The sequence below is a fragment of the Mauremys reevesii genome, linkage group 9 (genome assembly GCF_016161935.1).
Source record: "Mauremys reevesii isolate NIE-2019 linkage group 9, ASM1616193v1, whole genome shotgun sequence".
Classification (NCBI taxonomy): Eukaryota; Metazoa; Chordata; order Testudines; family Geoemydidae; genus Mauremys; species Mauremys reevesii.
This window is the reverse complement of record NC_052631.1, coordinates 46,714,376-46,733,787: the sequence shown is the minus strand read 5'-3', so window position 1 is coordinate 46,733,787 and position 19,412 is coordinate 46,714,376. Positions and strand designations below refer to the sequence as shown.

The 19,412-nt window shown below is 40.6% G+C and overlaps 1 protein-coding gene across 4 annotated transcripts in view; it reads left to right on the top strand.

Moving 5' to 3' along the window:
• The window catches only part of UGGT1 (UDP-glucose glycoprotein glucosyltransferase 1), an 88,193-nt gene that overhangs the window by 46,364 nt on the left and 22,417 nt on the right, over window positions 1-19,412 (top strand). For all 4 annotated transcript variants that reach the window (XM_039488542.1, XM_039488541.1, XM_039488544.1 and 1 more), the window contains 8 exons: window positions 2,140-2,346; window positions 3,353-3,484; window positions 5,605-5,735; window positions 8,484-8,579; window positions 10,695-10,797; window positions 12,194-12,273; window positions 13,141-13,330; window positions 16,403-16,561. In XM_039488542.1, the coding sequence (XP_039344476.1) occupies window positions 2,140-2,346; window positions 3,353-3,484; window positions 5,605-5,735; window positions 8,484-8,579; window positions 10,695-10,797; window positions 12,194-12,273; window positions 13,141-13,330; window positions 16,403-16,561 (1,098 nt within the window). The remainder of the gene's footprint in view (window positions 1-2,139; window positions 2,347-3,352; window positions 3,485-5,604; window positions 5,736-8,483; window positions 8,580-10,694; window positions 10,798-12,193; window positions 12,274-13,140; window positions 13,331-16,402; window positions 16,562-19,412) is intronic.

Here is a 19,412-nt window from a genome sequence, read left to right as displayed (position 1 = left end):
AAGGGTTCTAGTTACGCCTGCATAGTAATTCAATACAAACCAGGAATCAGGGAGGGGAGAATTGTTATAGTTGTGGTGGGAATCGTGCTTTAGAATTTCTTGACTTACTCTCTCAATACCGTTTCTGTATTAACTTAGATTTTGTATTTAATATTACATAGTTGTGAGTCACTTAATAAAACAGCATGGCCAATGTTCTTTCTTTAGCAAGTTTAATTTTTCTGGCTTCTAAATAAGTTGCAAGTGTCTGGCAAATACTTTGAATTTCTGCAGCCATGCCACCGAAAGCTGGGATTTTGTCAGATCTTGTCATGCTCAAGCCGGATCATTACTCTCTAAAAGAAAACAGATGCTGTGGGAAATGATGTTGATGTTGAATAGGGGGTGCTGTTCCCTCTCAGTATTTGAACCAGTGCCACATAAGGGTGTCAGGTGTGCAGGGGCAGTGCTACCTGATACGCCAGCTTTAAGGTCTTGACCCCTTGGGCTCATTCATACTCTGTAGTGCTTGTTGTAAAAGTAGAGTGTTAACTCCTGTTTATCCTGGGTAAATGTCAGCTTTAGTAATTTCATTCTACCTACCTAAATTATCCTTTAAGAGTGGAAAATATATTTTTTTCATGTTTTTGTCCAAAATAGTCATAAGAACATAAGAACATAAGAAAGGCCGTACCGGGTCAGACCAAAGGTCCATCTAGCCCAGTATCTGTCTACCGACAGTGGCCAATGCCAGGTGCCCCTGAGGGAGTGAACCTAACAGGCAATGATCAAATGATCTCTCTCCTGCCATCCATCTCCATCCTCTGACGAACAGAGGCTAGGGACACCATTCTTACCCATCCTGGCTAATAGCCATTTATGGACTTAGCCACCATGAATTTATCCAGTCCCCTTTTAAACATTGTTATAGTCCTAGCCTTCACAACCTCCTCAGGTAAGAGTTTCACAAAGTTTGACTGGCGCTGCGTGAAGAAGAACTTCCTTTATTTGTTTTAATCCTGCGGCCTATTAATTTCATTTGGTGACCCCTAGTTCTTGTATTATGTGAATAAGTAAATAACTTTTCCTTATCCACTTTCTCAACATCACTCATGATTTTATATACTTCTATCATGTCCCCCCTTAGTCTTCTCTTTTCCAAACTGAAGAGTCCTAGCCTCTTTAATCTTTCCTCATATGGGACCTTCTCTAAACCCCTAATCATTTTAGTTGCTCTTTTCTGAACCTTTTCTAGTGCTAGAATATCTTTTTTGAGTGAGGAGACCACATCTGTACACAGTATTCGAGATGGGCGCGTACCATGGATTTATATAAGGGCAATAATATATTCTCAGTCTTATTCTTTTTAATGATTCCTAACATCCTGTTTGCTTTTTTGACGCCTCCTCTGCACACTGTGGACATCTTCAGAGAACTATCCACGATAACTCCAAGAGATTTTTTCCTGACTGTGTAGCTAAATTAGCCCCCATCATGTTGTATGTATAGTTGGGGTTATTTTTTCCAATGTGCATTACTTTACATTTATCCACATTAAATTTCATTTGCCATTTTGTTGCCCAATCACTTAGTTTTGTGAGATCTTTTTGAAGTTCTTCACAATCTGCTTTGGTCTTAACTATCTTGAGTAGTTTAGTATCATCTGCAAACTTTGCCACCTCACTGTTTACCCCTTTCTCCAGATCATTTATGAATAAATTGAATAGGATTGGTCCTAGGACTGACCCTTGGAGTATTGCCAGGTTTCATTCCTGCAGTGGCTACAGTTCAGTATAAAGCAAGGCAATAGTACAAAGCAGACACACAATATACATGGCGATTGGTTTGCACAGTGCTCTGGGATCTATTTAGTATTTGGATTGTAAGCTCTTTGTGGCAGGAATCTTGGCTTCATAGTTGTGTCTAATATTCTAAGCATGCCGGTGCTATGCAGATAATAAATAAGTTAGTTTAAAGTAATTCATTATCACTAGTCCTGTTAGCCTTGAACTGCTGACTACCTGATTTGGAATCAATATTTCCCATTAAGCTATACAGAGCAGTTTCCTTTTTCTTTTTATTATAATGGATTTATCCCACTTATCTAAAAACAGACTAGAATTCTAAATGCATTCTAACTAGCACTTTATTAAAACACAGAAATCCAGTAATCATGTCCGAATTAGCATGATTAATAACCCTAGTGAAGATCCAGCCAACAAGAACACAGTCATCACCAGGGCCATATGGGCAGCTTTACAGACACAAACGTCAAACAATGCCAAGAACTTCATCACTAAAATGGCCAAAGAAGAGACAGCAAAGGCACTGGAGGCAGGAGCTGACATCACAGAATTTGCGGTTGGTGTAAGTACTTGTGATGGCTTTTACCGGTGGCGGGATGCTTTGCTAGCTCTTCTGATGAATTTCTTAGGGTAAATGCAGGTTGTAACTCTTGATGCAATATGCTCACGCAAAAATTCTAATTCTTGTCCTTAGTGGATTAATTTCACCAAACTCAGCGTGGTTTCACAATTGAGAGAGAGGATTATTTACTTTATTTTTATGGCTTTGAAACCCAGTGGGGTCTTGATTTTTAAAAAAATACCTTTTTCTGTGCAAGTCTAGTAAAACATTGTTTAGATTTTCTTTTTTTAAAATTGTGTCCCAAAAATGCTTTAGATCATTACATTCAAGACAAAAAACAATAGTTAAAATTAAGCCTTCCTATTATAAGGTCAAAAAGGACTGAGGAATGACAGGCCCACTGTTTTTGAATTTAATTACTTGTTGCGTTTGTTACCCTATTGTGCATATTCAGCTTCCATTTTCTGGGCATGTGAATTCTTCAAACAACAAATGGGGAGAGACAATATTAGAAGAATAAGAAAATGTGATTCTGAGAACTGCAAAATTAGCAATGGGGCTTTCAGGCAGGGTAGTACCTGAAACTATTGCTGAGTTACTTTTCGAAATTAGCTATGTTTGATGGTGTCACTTTAATAAGTACAGGAAAAGGAGAAAATGTTTTCAAATTAAACTTGAAAAAGTGATACCAAGTCATTAAGAATAAAGAAACTAATTATGACTATTCCAAGTAGCAGGAATGGCAGACAATAAGGCTTTCACATCAAAAGTTCTGAGATTGATTGTTTGAAAAGGACAGAAAGAGGCCAGGGATCAAACAGAGAACAGGAGAAAGGAAATAAAGAGAAAAAGGGTTTGTGGGCTAGGTGTAGCAAACTATGAAGAGGTTTGTAAAAACTTGATAAGACAGTTTAACAAGTAGTGTCCATCTATCACAGGGCATTTATGCAGAGTCTCTATTATGGTTCTCATTTGAGTGAGAATATGTTTTCTTTTTTTCTTTCAGGGTATGGATGTCAATACTTTTAAAGAGGCCTTTGAATCCCCCAAAGTGGATTTTATACTGTCTCATGCCATGTACTGCAGGGATGTTCTTAAGTTGCAGAAAGGACAGAGGGCAGTGATCAGCAATGGAAGGGTGAGGTCACTTCCCAGAGGGGGAGACAGACATATTCAATATGTAGCAAATAAGGAAGGCATGAGTGACAATGGGGATCTAGGAATGAGATGCAGAACCTTCCTTCTTTAGGTCACCGGTTCAAATCCAGCCCAGGTTGACCGTCGCCAAAGGTTGTTACCATCTGATGGCTCTTTCTTGTGTGTGAAATTAGTGGCTACTCTCAATACAGTTTCAACTGGACAAATGTCCAAGTAACAAAAATGTGAGTTGTGACTAGCACAACTTGAAGCACAAGGGCCTCTTACCCAAGAGAGGCTAATTCCAATTCAAAGCTGAGGCAGATTCATTGGGCAGTGAGACAAAGTTGTGTTGCTACTGCCAGTGCCCAGAGCTCCACATCCAGCACCTTCCACTATTCAACTTTTTAAATCATTTCACTGTAAAATTCCACTCCAAACAATGAAACCCTTTTGTCCACAGTAATTAACTTTATTTTTTCTCCTGACTTCAAACAACTATAACAACAAACCCAAAACAGGTGCCACTGAGCATTGTTTTTTTTTCAGTGCTAACTACAGTAACTCCTCACTTAAAGTTGTCTCGTTGTTACGTTGCTGATCTATTAGGGAACAGGCTCATTTAAAGTTGCGCAACGCTCCCTTATAACATCATTTGGCAGCTGCTTACTTTGTCTACTGTTTGCAGGATTATCTGGAAAAGCAACCCCTCCTTGAGGGGATTAGAACAGGGCAGGGTCAGCAGCCCCCCCATCAGCTCCCCTAAATTCCCTGTAAGGTATGTGGCTTGGCAGCTGCCCAGCAGCAGTTCAGATGGCCCTCCCCCCACTGCTGTGCTGCTCCTGCCCTGCCCTCTCCTCTTCCTTGGAGCTGCTCCCAGGAGCTTCCTGCTTGCTGGGGGAGGGAAGGAGAAGGTTGCTGATATCAGGATGTCCCCGCTTCTGCACCCCACTCCGTACCTCCCCCCCCACAAGGTGGAGGAGGGTGACAGGGCTCAGGGAGGAATGGAGGGAGCTTGCTGGAAGCTGGTGCTTCCTGTCTGATCTGCTTAAAAGGGCAACATACTTGAAGTGGGGTCAGCATACTTAAAGGGGCAATGCACGTCTCTCTCTATCACTTATGCATGCACCCCCCCAGCGCTTTGGAAAGTCAGCACCTGTGCAGCCGTGCGTGTGCTGTCAGGAGGAGGGAGTGGTGCGCCCCAGCTGGATAGCGTGGGCTCATCATCATGTTCAGTTTTTGCAGGGAAGTATTTGCAGCTACTGACCTGCATCTATTGTGTTTCCTCCCTCCTGCCTCAGTCCATGCTGCCTTGTAGAGTGTGAGGCTACATTAACAACAGCGTATTAACCCTTGAGGGCTCAGCCGAGTGCTAGTTCATCATTTAGCAGCAAGGCATTCCCTGGGAAATATTCCACCCTCTTACTCCACCACCTCAACCAGGCTTCACAATCATTCATTAAACTGTTTGTTTCAAATTGTTTAAAATTTATACTGTATATGTATATAATGTCTTTTGTCTGGTGAAAAAAATTTCCCTGGAACCTAACACCCTCCCTCCATTTACATTAATTCTTATGGGGAAATTGGATTTGCTTAACATCGTTTCGCATAAAGTTGCATTTTTCAGGAACATAACTACAACGTTAAGTGAGGAGTTACTGTACATTCCATAGTACTGTACTGTACTATGTACTGTACTGTACATAGTCATACATTGTAAGTGTTTTATTCCTGTCATTGAGAATTCACTGGGCAACTCTAATATATCTGATGTTTGAGAAATATGATTTGATAGTGTTTGCTGAGCAGTGGGATTCTGGTCTGGAATTCTATCGCACCCTCAAGAGTTTGATTTACATAATACGATGCATCTCAGTCTCCAAGTACTCAGTGGATGCTGAGAAAGTATATATTTTACATAGCGACAGGTCTGATCTTCCACATTGCTGAGCACCCTTTGAGAGGTGATTAGTACCTTCAACTCCCATTGATATTAATATGACTCAAGAGCACTTGGCACCTGCAGGATTGGGCCCAAAGTATGTATCTTTAACATGTCTTTGACTTTTGTTTCAGCACAGTACTTACCTAATAAGTCTGACTTCATTTTCTTTGTAGATTATTGGCCCATTAGAAGACAATGAGCTGTTCAATCAGGATGATTTCCACCTCCTAGAGAATATTATACTGAAGACATCAGGACAGAAAATCAAATCCCATATTCAGCAGTTGGGAGTAGAGGAAGATCTGTAAGTAAATAGGAACGGGAACTAAGTGGACTGGTTGAAAGCAGGGCTCAAGTCAGTAACATGGCCTTCTGTAACGGGAAGAGGGTAGAGGAAGCAGACTGTTGTCTCGGTTTGTATAAAATGTACACTAGACTATAAACAAACAGTCATGTATTCATCTTGCCAATAATAAAATATTTAGAGGGGATAAGGGGAAAAAGACATTTTAAGTTGCTGTATTGAGTTGAATCAGCTTTGATGGCCTTCGGCAGCCGACGCACTCTCCTTCAGAAATAAATTATTGAAGTGACTGGAAAACCAAGAAACATGCTGTCTGTATCAGTGGTTTTCAACTTGTGGTCCAGTGAACTCTGGGGGTCTGCAGACTATGTCTAAGATTTTCAAAGGGGGACGCACCTTCATTTAATGTTTTTTTACGGGTCTGCATATGAAAAAGGTTGAAAACCACTGGTCTATATCATTAAAATAATCCTCTATACAGCAAGCTTAATGGCATGGATGCAGAACATTGTTCTGTTAGTCATGGGGTTCAGGTTGTGGTCTCTTGGTTGGAGGAAAGGGCCTAGTATAGCAACAGTCGTGCAGAATGGGAAGAAATATGAAGAGGAATAAGGGTGGCACCCCAAAAAAGAAAAGACAGATGTGCGCTCTGCACTCACTCTTCTTTCAAGCCAGGTACAGTTAAAACCCTGCTGTAGCTCACCCTGACTACAGAACAGCTCCATGTACTAAGAGAAAAATAACCTTTTAAATGGGGAAAAAATATGGTTGCTGCTCCCTACTGTGGCCTGTGTTTAGAATGAAATCTCTTACATTTCTACACACAAATCAACATATTGCTAATGGCCTGGCAACACTTTTTTGGGGGGGGATGGGGGTGGGTGGGAGGGGTGGCCATATAAGATTAGATTTGAAAGTGTTTTAACCCACGTGCTCCTGGGTGCTTGGGTTTTACAGTATATGCAGATGTTGGGTCGCTACAATATTTACTTACAAACAGAGAAAGAGGAAGAAAATGGGAAAGAGAACATGCTATCATGATGCTGCAAAGAATTTGTTTTGTGGACATATTGGAGTTTAGCTGATTAGCCTTTAATATTTATTTGAGTATTATAGATCCAAAATACATTTCTGTATCAATAACAGTGACTATATAAGCACATAAGCTTCTTTTAAAACTTCATTCTTAATTTATCAGCATTTCATGGTGGGACACAGGAGGAAAAAATGAATGGAGGGGGCAAAAGGGTGGAGAGACACACAGATCCTTATTATGGGTTCAACAAAATGTATTTTAAAAATCTAGTCATGTTCAAGTTCTAAGGAACATATACAAGTTTCCAAAAGACACTGATTCCTGTACACTGCCATCTATTTACAATTTGAGTTTGTAGAATCTCTTGAGTATCCCGTTCATTTAGGTTATACAGCCTGCAAAACTCACCCTTGCTTTACTGTGACCTCCTGCTACCTTTTAAAAGCCAACAGTGTGCATTTTTTAACATAGTCAAACAGATTTTTAAGTGTAAAGACATTCACTATTGTGCTGAGACCTTGCACACCACAATTCTATCAGAGTGAGTATTAACCGTGCCATAGATCCATTTATACCCATAGCCAGTAGAAGGAAAGGGAGAATGCTTAAGGCCTGCTCCAGGAAAGGGGTTGGAGAGAAGGGAAGGGAAGGAGGATATGGTTTGAACTTGTGCTGAATTTTGGGCACAGCTGAGCCAAGGTTCTAGCAGATGCAAGCCCAGCTTTGGACTCAGCTCTGGATTAGAAAACATGCCAGAATTTAGGAGATTTCATCAGAAATGTAGTTTTGTTATGAAAGACTTGCACAATTGTCGCTATAAACCCATGAGACTAGGAGTTAATTATGGGAAAAGCTGACAGATCCTTAACTACGGCATCACTAGTTAGCACTGCTATACCATGCAACCCAATTTTTATTGTTTAGTGTTTCATTCTTCAGATTTATTATTTTGTCACAGAATTGGAGCTTACAAAAGGTGTTTTTCTTTAATCTGGAAAATGTGAATGATACTTAAAATACTAGGTTAAGTATTCAGGGAATGATAAAAGGGAAGTAATTGTCAACAGTGAATTTCTTTGTTAACTATGGCACCATGTTGCATTCAAATTTGCTCGATGCATGGAATTGCTTACCAGTGCTCTAAAGAGAATTGTAGTTTTTAAAAAAACTTCTGGAGCTGCCCAGGAAGAGTGCTCTGCAAAGTTATGAGAGCTGGGTTCAATTAATCTCTTACTGGTCTGGCAGAGGCAGGAAGAGCTCTGGAGGCAGCAGATTCAGTCACTACCAATGCAATCTGATTTGCATTGCTCAACAATTAACCCTCTTGTACATAAAGGAGTGATTTTTTTTTTCCAGAGAGAGTCCACTGGTGATCCTGCCTTATGAGTGCTTAGATCTTCAGAAAAATCTTCAGAGTTACCTCAGAGAAATCATGGGATCTTTGGGTGACGGGAGAAAGGAGGATAATAGCTCCTATACTCTGGGTTAGAGTTTAATTTCAGAAGTTTGCACCATCTATTTTCACACTGTTTCAAAAATTGCACTACTGCACATATACATTAACAATGAAGGGGTTGTTTTTGAGAGGAGTAAAACATATAGTCCATGCATCTGAGATTAGAACCTGGGCCTCTTATTTTTATATAATCTTCAGAAATACTGGGAGAAATACATAAATATTTCAGAGTACTTGAAAACCTTCTCTCTTCCAGTGCAAGTGACTTGGTAATGAAGGTGGATGCTCTTCTGTCTGCTCAGCCAAAAGGAGAGGCAAGGATTGAATATCAATTTTTTGAAGACAGATACAGGTATCGGGCCAATGTTAAATTCAGAGTACATTTATTGACCTATGTATTTCTTCTTCCTTGTCTTTGATATATATTAGCGCTATATCTCGTTAAACTTTGAATCGTCATTATCATCATCCTGGCAAATCCCACGTAGCCTCCTTGCAGATTTATTTTTCCGTTGCTACATAGGTATAGCACAGTAATGTGTCAGAGAAGTTTTGTGTTTCACAAAACATAATAAAATAAAAAATTTAATGAGAAATTGTTTGAGTGCAAGAGCAAATGGCTAGTGCGCTTATCTACTGAGTCACTATTATAATAATTGGGCTTACAAATTTGCCCTAATTGTAAGCTCAGTTATACAAAGTGAATAAAAGTTCATAAAATGTCACAATCTGTAGCAATAAATGTTGAAGAGAAAAGGTGCAAGAGGGAGACAGACTGAATTAGTAGAAACAAAAAGGCTTATGGATATAACTCAAAGACTGTGTTAAGATCATGCTTCGTAAACAAGAAAAGAGTGGAACCAGAAATCAGTGGACCTAAATTATTGTGTCAGAAACTAGACCTAATTGGTGGAAAAATAATGAGTGTTTGGGCCATTCTGCTCATCACTCCCTTTTGGGGCCCTTAAAAGAAAAGATTTAAAAAAAAAAAAAGAGCAGAAGTTTCTCTGACAATTGCTGGCTGGGAGATGGGTGGACTGGGAGGAGCAAGCATTACCATCCTGGCTGCCACCCCTATTGTGTCCTGGGATCTACCCTAACATCATTGGGCCTTTGTCATCTTGATCCGGAGAGATGTCCTGACCAGACCAGGCCAAAGAAAGGTACCCAGATGACATTGTCACCTCCACCAACTCTGAGACTTTGGTTCCTGCTTTCTTCCCTTCACTCCCCACCCCTAAAAAAAATAAACAAAAAACCCACCTAGGTGTCCTTTTCTTCCTCACAAGATAGTATATTTTATAATGCAGTTGTAAACCTCTGTGGCCAAAGAGGCAGTTTAAAGCAATGCCCTAAACAGCCCAATGCAAGTACGAGTTTGCCCAGTCTCAGAATGGCTAATAAGACCATGTGCTTTTCCAGCAGTGCAGTTGCAAGTGAAAGTCAACACCAGCGATAGAGTCTGCCTTTTCTGTCTTTCCCTCTACTGTGTGTTTGTTTTTTGTCATCTAGGAAAAGGGATCAGACTTCTTCATAGATTCTAAGACCAGAAAGGACCATTGTGATAATCTAATCTGACCTTCTGTATAACACAGGCCAGAGAGCTTCCTCAAAATTATTCTTAGAGCAGATCTTTTTAGAAAACATCCAGTCTTTATTTGAAAATTGTCAGTGATGGAGAATCCACCACAACCCTTGGTAGATTGTTCCAGGACTTCAATAGCAACAGCAAAAATAACAGCTCCACCCTATTTTAGCTAACTTTTTCTCTTTTCCCCCAAAAGGGACACTTACTACCATCTTTAGTACCATCTAAGAAATGGTCAAACAAAAGCTTTTCCTTCTGAAGACTCTTCAACTAGAGGGAAAGGGAAGAAGGGATATTGTTAAGACAAAAGGCTCACTTAAAAGCATTTGAAATATAGACTGTTAACTGTTTTTTCCTTCTCTTCTGTATCTTTAATAAAGGTTAAAAAAACTTTTAATGGTGTATTTGTCATGGGACTAAGCAGGATCAGGTCTCTGTATACCAAACCCCAAATCTTATTTAAAATTGTTTAATGTCAGTCTGTGACAGTCATGTTAACACCTTTGATTCTTTGGGCCAATTTATTCCATCAAAATTAATACATCACCACCCAACCTACAGATCCTTAGGCTCTTTGGCCTCAGTTCAGGAATGTATTTAAGTACATGCATACCAAAATTTGTTAGTCTCTAAGGTGCCACAAGGACTCCTTGTTGTTTTTGCTGATACAGACTAACACGGCTACCACTCTGAAACCTGTATACTTAAGTATGTGTGAGTAGTCCCATTAAGCACCTTCCTGAATTAGGAATTTTCTGGGTTTTCCACCCACATTATTTGAGATTCTAAGAGCAGAGGAGTTTGTTGTTTATCCATAAATCAGTTTGTTTAAAATGGCTTTTTTAATTCTTGATTTTGTCCTCTTTTCTTTTTGTTTAGTGCAGTTAAACTGAGACCAAAGGAGGGAGAGACCTACTTTGATGTGGTGGCTATTGTTGATCCAGCTACCAGAGATGCTCAAAGACTTGCTCCATTACTTATGGTATATATAAAGCATTGTAATGCATTAATCAGCAGTTAAAAGACAGTAAAATAGTTTAAAACTTTTTTATAATATAGTTTGTTCTGTAGTTATGGATTGTTTCTTTTCCCTTAAATGGATGGTGGATAGGAATCGGGTAATGGCCTGGTTGAAGCCTACAGTACAGTGAAAAAGCATTAGAGAAATTTACGGGTATCATGAGAGTGACGAGATTAGGTTCTTGGTATGAGAAAAGCTTCAATTATATGAAGTGCATAACGTTTGTTAGTCATGTTGGAATGTAACATTTGATACTCCTTGACATCTCTTGTTAGTAAAATTATTACTTATTTGAAATCCTATCTTGCGTTTGACAAAATAGAATAAATAGAGTTGAAAATCAAGGTAGTGGGGTTATTAGTTAAACTGGAAAGAAGGGATGGGGGGTAGGGTGACCAGACAGCAAATGTGAAAAATTGGGACAGGGGGTGGGGGGTAATAGGAGCCTATATAAGAAAGTCCCAAAAATCGGGACTGTCCCTATAAAATCAGGACATCTGGTCACCCTAGTGCAGGGGGGGTAGTTTATTTGAGTTGTGATCGATTTCTCAGAAGGGCTCTGGGCTTTACAAAATTAAAGTGCTTTGAAATCATGGATTGGAAGGCTCTCTAGAAATACAAAGCATAGAATTGTTAAAATAAAATACTTCACGGGGTAATAATTAGATCACTAGGATATTTCTTTAATGTTTTAAAACCAGTCTTCACATGAAAGCCTAACATCGAAAACTTAGGGCATGTCCATATTACAGAGCCTATACTGGCATAGCCCCCTAGTGGCGATGTAGCATAGGAGTTTTGCTAGCATAGTAAACCACTTGCCCAAACAACATTGGCTAAACTGATAGAGGCACTGTTCTATCATCACAGTTTTGTCTACACTGAGGTTGTAACCATGGAACAACTTTGTTAATTAAAAGGCAAGTTTAGTGTAGCGTTAATAGCCTTGATGCCATAATTGTGATAATTTTGTTTTAAATTAGGAAAAAGACTTGTATACAGGGCCCCCACAAAATCTAATAGCCCCGAGCCTACAGGAGAGTTAATCCGGCCCTGGGTAAGGCCAGTCTCAAATAATTTTTCATTGGATCATTTTATACAAGTTCAGTTCCACAGACAATATTTTTGAGGGAGAATCTGTCCATATCTCATCTACTACTTAGAATATCCCCAAAGTCCTATTTAAAATCATGGTACAGCAGGTAACTAATTCACTTCACCAATTCAGTCAAATAAAATTTGTGGAAGGCAGGGTGAGAAGGGAGATTGTTAAATGCTCACTAAGGCCTAATCTGCAAAAACAGTACTCATCTCTCTAGTAGGAATTTTAGGGTATATGTGTCTCTCATATTTTTAGGTTTTGAACCAACTGATAAACATGAATCTAAGAGTTTTTATGAACTGCCAGTCCAAACTTTCTGACATGCCTCTGAAAAGGTAAGGAATACCATGTTGGGGGAAAACACCTTAGTGTAAACAACAGTGTTAAAACATTTGTGGGGATCATTTACAGGAGATAAACATGCAATTCTGAAGTCAGAAAAGGCCCCTGAAGGCAACAATTCTGTTTCATGGCAACTTTGGAGGTTTCAAAATTTGTTTTTGTTCCACAATGGAATAAAAACTAACCCTTTTGAATGTTTTTACAAAACCAGAGTTGTGCTGAAATGTCCTCTTTGGGATTGAAACATGAGCTTTTCAGTTCAGGAAGCGAGTGTGTATATCTGTCTGTCTGTGTCTAGAAACTGGTGGGTACAGCACTGGCATGGGATGTGGGAGATCCAGATTCAGTTCCCTGCTCTGCCTGATTCAGAGCAGAGTTTTGACCACTCTGAATTGAGCAGAGCAGGGACCTGAACATGGATTTCTCACATCCCACTGTCCTAACCACTTGCATGTAGAATGAGAGTCTCTCTCCCCTCCCTCCCCCATGACAGCTTTGTCAAAATCAGTATGTCTTAGCATATTTGCTCACTTCATTCTCTGGAATCCCTGCTGTGACTTTAACTATAGTGGTTCAAATGCAATATTAAGATATTGTAGGTATTCAATAAGACACTTCAGAATTTAATGAGAGTCTAGATCCTTCTGGTAAAGTAAAATATTTAATTAGTCAAGATGAAATTTGACCTATGTTAAGTGTGATTTCTTAAGCAAAGAGCCCATACATAGAAGGAACAAAGGTCCAGTAATGGGCTTTCAGAGGCTCTGAGACTATCCTTTGGAAAGATGACTGTCAGTGAAAGTTAAAAGGCATGAAACATGGCAGCCAAATATTCTAGGATTTTCCTTTTGAAATTTCAGCTTTTATCGCTACGTTTTGGAGCCCGAGATTTCTTTCACAGCAGAAGACAACTTTGCTCCTGGTCCAATTGCCAAATTCTTGGATATGCCTCAGACTCCACTGTTCACTCTGAACCTAAACACCCCTGAGAGCTGGATGGTGGAGTCTGTCAGAACTCCATATGACCTTGATAACATTTATTTAGAGGAGGTAAGAGACTTCAGCATTTCCTATTTGTTTAGTGTGCTTGTATATGATTTTTCTGGGGCTCATCTTTGGAATTTGGAAGCTCAAAACAATGCAATGCTCTAGACAGATGAGGGGAATGCCACATTTACCCATTCCAGGCTTACTGCAGGTTCCACAGAAAAAACTGCATCACATGTGTACAGCATTTCATAGAAATGGTACTGAACTAGAAAAGAAGAAACCTTATTATGTGGCCCCTAACCTCATTTATTTAAAAAAAAAAAAAAGAGTTTTTCTGATAATGCTCCATATAGTATCTTGAATTTTAAAAAAAAATCATTTGTTCAAAATTTAAGGGTTTTTCAACTCCTGTTTGTTTAAAGGGATTTTTTGGGTAGGCCTGAGACTATCACCTCAATGTTCAGGCCCACCCACCTCCTCCCTCCCCTTTCTCTCTGAACACACACTTGTCCTGCTGTTGGCTCCCTGTTCATTTTCAGTTCTGTTGCCGCTGTTACTGGTAGATACCCACTTTCAGGGGCTGGGGTAGAGCATGCACCACCACCAAATAGGTAAACTGAGAACATACAAAAGAAACTGGAAAATAAATGTTCTCTTATCTTTCCTTTATAGTAACCTGAGGAGTTAGTTGTCATAATAATAGGTCCACCATTTTCAAATGGAAAGGGGATTTTTCAATTTGATGGTGATCCTTTAAAACTTTATATGCTATCAGAAAAATCTGGAGGGGGGGAATAAAAAGAAAAAAGGAAAGAAGTGAAATCAAAAGAGGATTCCATGTTTAATCCAAGAATGTTGATAGTAAAATAAAGGAAGTATATCTGTCTGTACCGTCACTGGTTGGCATTTAGAAAAGCTTTACGACATGGAGTGAATAAACCAGCTAATGTTGGCAGTCACAACTTTCTGACTTGCTAGTCTAATAACTGACATTAGCTAATCAGGTCATAGATACTAGTGTTAGCGTCTCATTACCTGCACTATGAGGTATACCACACTCACCTACACTAAGCTTAGGAAATTGCGATGTGATGTAAGGTGAACATCTCTTTCTTGCTTCAGAACGCAAGCTGATAAGCCTGAGTAAGTCTGAAAGTATCATTTCCCCCCCCTTGGATCAAGCCATTGCACTGGTGACGAGAAACAATTAGATTTTATTTAAAAAAATAATTGTGTGTGTATTTAGTGTATGTGCAAGATGCCAGATTGAGTGCCCTGGAGGCTGAAGTCCTCTATTTATCCACAGAACAGGTTTGGCATGTGCAGTGGCAGTACAAGCTTCCCCACCAATGTGCCTCAACCCTGACCTGGAGGAACCACCTCTAGAGGTGAGAGGGTAGTTCAGTCTCCAGAACCATTCAGTCCTTGGCTTTGTCTGCTAAGATTGTCAACAGTAGTGCTAACTGAGAGGGTGGCTCTTGTGATATGGACTTCTGTCCACTGCAAAGTGTAGCAAGACCACCAAAATCACTTAGAATAGAATATCAGGGACCTCAAGAGGTCAACTAGTCCAACCCCCTGCTCAAAGCAGGACCATTCCCCAGACAGATTTTTGCCCCAGATGGCCCCCTCAAGGATTGAACTCTCAACCCTGGGTTTAGTAGGGCAATGCTCAAACCACTGAGCTATCCCTCTTCCCTAACTTCAAATAGGACACTCAAAAGCCAACAGTTAGTAATAACTTTTGACACTGCCAACCTAGATTACATTCAGACTGAAAATCTTTATAACCTATTACCAATTCACCTTTATTTTTGTCTCCCTCTAATGTATCTGGTAAAGCCCAGTGCCAGATGCAGTACAATGCATTACATAGGCCAGTGGTTGGCTCTAGCATCAATGATCCTGTACTAACTGTAAAGCAAATTGTATTTGTATCACTGTTAATTTATTGTCTTAAGCAATTAAATTATAAATTGGCAACGAAAGGGACAATACTAAAAATTTTAGATCTCTAAATTTATTTTTACCAATTGTATTTTACTTTTCTGTGCCTGAACACATGGAAAGTTTCTGAATGTATCTGAGACATCTATCATCTAATGTAATCATCATCCCAAATCATTAAACAATACTGGCAGTGTTTTTGTGTGTGAGATCTCTGAGATGCAGGTCATTGAAAGTAACAATTAAACTGAGCATTCTGGAGCAGAAAGGGAGGTTGGACCATCTCACAAAATATCATAACATTCTTCACAATTGATAGTCTCCTCAGGAGAAGGTCCAAGACCAAGATAGCATAGGATTAGGATTGAGGTGCATTGAGAACTCTGGGTGGGTAATTTTGCTCTGCAGATTTGTCCTGCATTATTTGCAGCCGATTGCATCAGTCTCTTTCAGACAGCACTTAGCATACTGTGGGCATTGTGAAAATATGTCTGTGTATATAAAGATTAAATTGTTTGTTTTAAATTAATTGGGAATGAAGGATGGTCTTGGACTGGACAGAACTCAGCAAATCTGGGTTCAGTTTCTAAGCTCTGTCACAGACTGTCTGTGTGACATCAGGCAAGTCACTTGAACTCTCTCTGCCTAAATTCTCCATTTTTAAGGGCTTGTCTACACTACCCGCCAGAATGAGGAGCGCAAGCGGAGTCGGCAGAAGAGTGTCAGCTGTTGATTTACCGCAGTGAAGACACTGCGGTAAGTAGATCTAAGTACGTCGACTTCAGCTACGCTATTCACGTAGCTGGAGTTGCGTATCTTAGATCGACCCCGCACAGTAGTGTAGACAAGCCCTAAATGCTTCTGTTCTCCCACCCTTTCTCTTGTCTGTAAGCTCTTCAGGGTAGGGACTGTCTCATACTATGCATAAATACAGTGCCCAGCTCAGTGGGGTCCTGATCTCCTTTGGGGCCTTTAGGGATTACTTTAATACCAATTAATAACAATCCACCCAAAACACCAACCCCTGAACCAAGATAAAAAAGTGCTTTTATTTAAAAACAAAAATTGAATGATAAGAAAATGAGTTAAAGATTTTAGAGCATAATCCAGCCACTAGGAAATGTAGTCAGAATAACTGGTTTGAGTTATTTCTAAATGCAGGAATGGCTTTTTTTTTTTTGGCAGGTGGATAATAGAGTAGCTGCAGAATATGAATTGGAGTATCTGCTTCTGGAAGGACACTGCTATGACATCACAACAGGACAGCCACCTCGAGGACTCCAGTTCACACTGGGAACTTCGGCCAATCCTGTCATTGTTGATACCATTGTGATGGCCAACTTAGTAAGTGACTGGTTTCATAACAGGCAACAAACCTCAAGGTTCTGTCCTCTATGTTGCTCATGATATATGCAAAGTCTACTGGCAAGATCATTAATAAGTACAGATTGCCTTTTAATATGTTGACAATGCAAATGTGAATATTGCTTGCACCCCAATGGATCTTGTAAGTTTGGTTTCAGTTGTGGAAGAATGGTTGGATTAGGTTGCTGGCGAGATGTGTCAGAGCACTTTATTCCTAACACCATCAAGGCAGAAGTCTTGCTTTTGGAGAGGGCTGTCAGTTGTCATTATCACAATGCTCTTGGTCCCTCCATATCCCAGCTTACTGAGAGGACTCTTGCAGATAGTTGTGTGCCATTTTAAGAATATTGGCATCACGTTGAACAAACTCTTCCCATGGAAAACCAATCAGTTGTGTAATTTGTGTAGGCTGGCCCTTGTCTCCAAAATAACCTTGTAATAGCAACTCGCATCCTCACACCCATGAGGCTGACATTTTAATTCCTTCCTAGCATGGCTTCTTCATCACATTCTGTTCAGAGTACAGTAACGTGATTGCTCACTGATTTTATTATTTCCATTGGCTACCTGGGGAGTGAGAGCTGATCTGAAATTGACCTTGTTGATAGTTAATCATGCTGTCCTGGCTATGTTCAACACCAACTTGAGCCTTGTCCAGAGAGGTCTTTGAAGCCATCCATTTTTCAGGATTCCCTCATAATGTCTTAGGTCAGCAGACCTCCATAGCTGTGCTAAAGTGGGTCCCAGGAGTGGAAGTAGTTCCTTCTTGACACTTGTCTCAGTTTATTCTCCCATTTTAAAAACAGGAAATATAGTACACTCCTTTATAGTCTGGGAGTTCAAGGTAGTAAAATCTTATTCTGCGGGCAAGTGAGTGATAGAAAGGGAAGAGATGTAATTTGTTCTCTAAAAATCTATAGAATCATAATTTCAATGGTGTCACCCTCTGCAGAGTGGGTGTGTCTCTCTCTGCCTCCCCCCACCCCCCAACCACTTCCAGATCCAGGTCCTCCGGTTGGTGGAAATTTTGGTAATACAATATCACTGGAAATGGGTCAAGTTGGGAGAAAGAACTCTTGCCTGATACCTATGAATACAATGTATCTAAGAGGACAAACCTAGAACAGTTATGTAGCTATATATGCAAGAAAAATTATACTTAACAATTAAACATTAACAACTTAAAAATTATACTTCAACACAGGGATGCATTGCTTACATAAAATAAACATCCTATCGATGTTACCCTTGACATGTAGGACTGAAAATTTATTCATCTAAGTCATCATCAGTGTCATCTCGGTCTAGGACAACACTGCTAGACACTTGCACTTCTCCAGGCAGGCTGCTGGCCACACGTTTGCAGGCTGGTGAGCATCTGATCTTTACACACCTGTATTTGTTTAACTGAAGGATTGATTTGGGAGTCTGATATTTCACGTGTCACTGGTGTGATAAGTCCATCTTCCAAGACCCATCCATGCCCAATAGGGGAGGATAATTTTGGATGTGATCGATCATCCCAGAGCCATTCCACTGATTGATAGCTTGCCCTCTTGATAGCAGGTATAAATGCACCCCTTGTCGGTGGCAGTTTTTCTCCATTTGTCTGGTTCTTGGAAAACATCCATCAACATAGCTCTGTAAGTAGCATAATGTTGGTCTTCAAATGGTAAACTCAACATATGAATGCTTCCAGTGCATTTATGACATCACCAGTAACTACCTCAGCTGTTCCAAGCACCTTCAGAGCAAACCAGAATCAAGCGGAGTGCCGCAAGTGTCGGTCCTGGGGCCGGTTTTGTTCAATATCTTCATTAATGATCTGGAGGATGGTGTGGATTGCACCCTCAGCAAGTTGCAGATGACACTATACTGGGAGGAGTGGTAGATATGCTGGAGGGTAGGGATAGGATACAGAGGGGCCTAGACAAATTAGAGGATTGGACCAAAAGAAATCTGATGAGGTTCTACAAGGACAAGTGCAGAGTCCTGCACTTAGGACAGAAGAATTCCATGCACTGCTACAGACTAGGGACCGAGTGGCTAGGCAGCAGTTCTGCAGAAAAGGACCTAGGGGTTACAGTGGACGAGAAGCTGGATATGAGTCAACAGTGTGTCCTTGTTGTCAAGAAGGCTAACAGCATTTTGGGCTGTATAAGTAGGAGCATAGCCAGCAGATTGAGGGACGTGATCATTGTGACGAACTGGGACTCTTCTTAATGTGGTCTGTGAATGCTGAGTGGGGAGGGTTGGCCTGGAAGGACGGTCTGCATTGGGGAATGGGAGACGGGCCTTGAGGGAAGATACCTGAGCATGTCATGTGAGAACCCAGGAAGGGGTTAGAGGCCAGGTGACACCTCTGCCCAGGAAACTGAACAAAGGCTGGGGGAGAGAGGGTTTCTGGAGGTGGCTGGGAGGGAAGCCCAGACGGGGCTCTGATCCCCCAATGGGGCTGTGGTGCCCCTGGGATCCCAAGATGGACCTAATTGGGGAGGATCCTGTTGTCCGTGCCTGCAAGACCTGTCTTGGACTGTGTTCCTGTCGTCTAAATAAACCTTCTGCTTTACTGGCTGGCTGAGAGTCATGGTGAATCGCAGGAAGCTGGGGGTGCAGGGCCTTGTGTCCCCCCACACTCCGTGACAATCATTCCCCTCTATTCGGCATTGGTGAGGCCTCATCTGGAGTACTGTGTCCAGTTTTGAGCCCCACACTACAAGAAGGATGTGGAAAAATTGGAAAGAGTCCAGTGGAGGGCAACAAAAATGATTAGGGGGCTGGAGCACATGGGTTATGAGGAGAGGCTGAAGGAAATGGGATTATTTAGTTT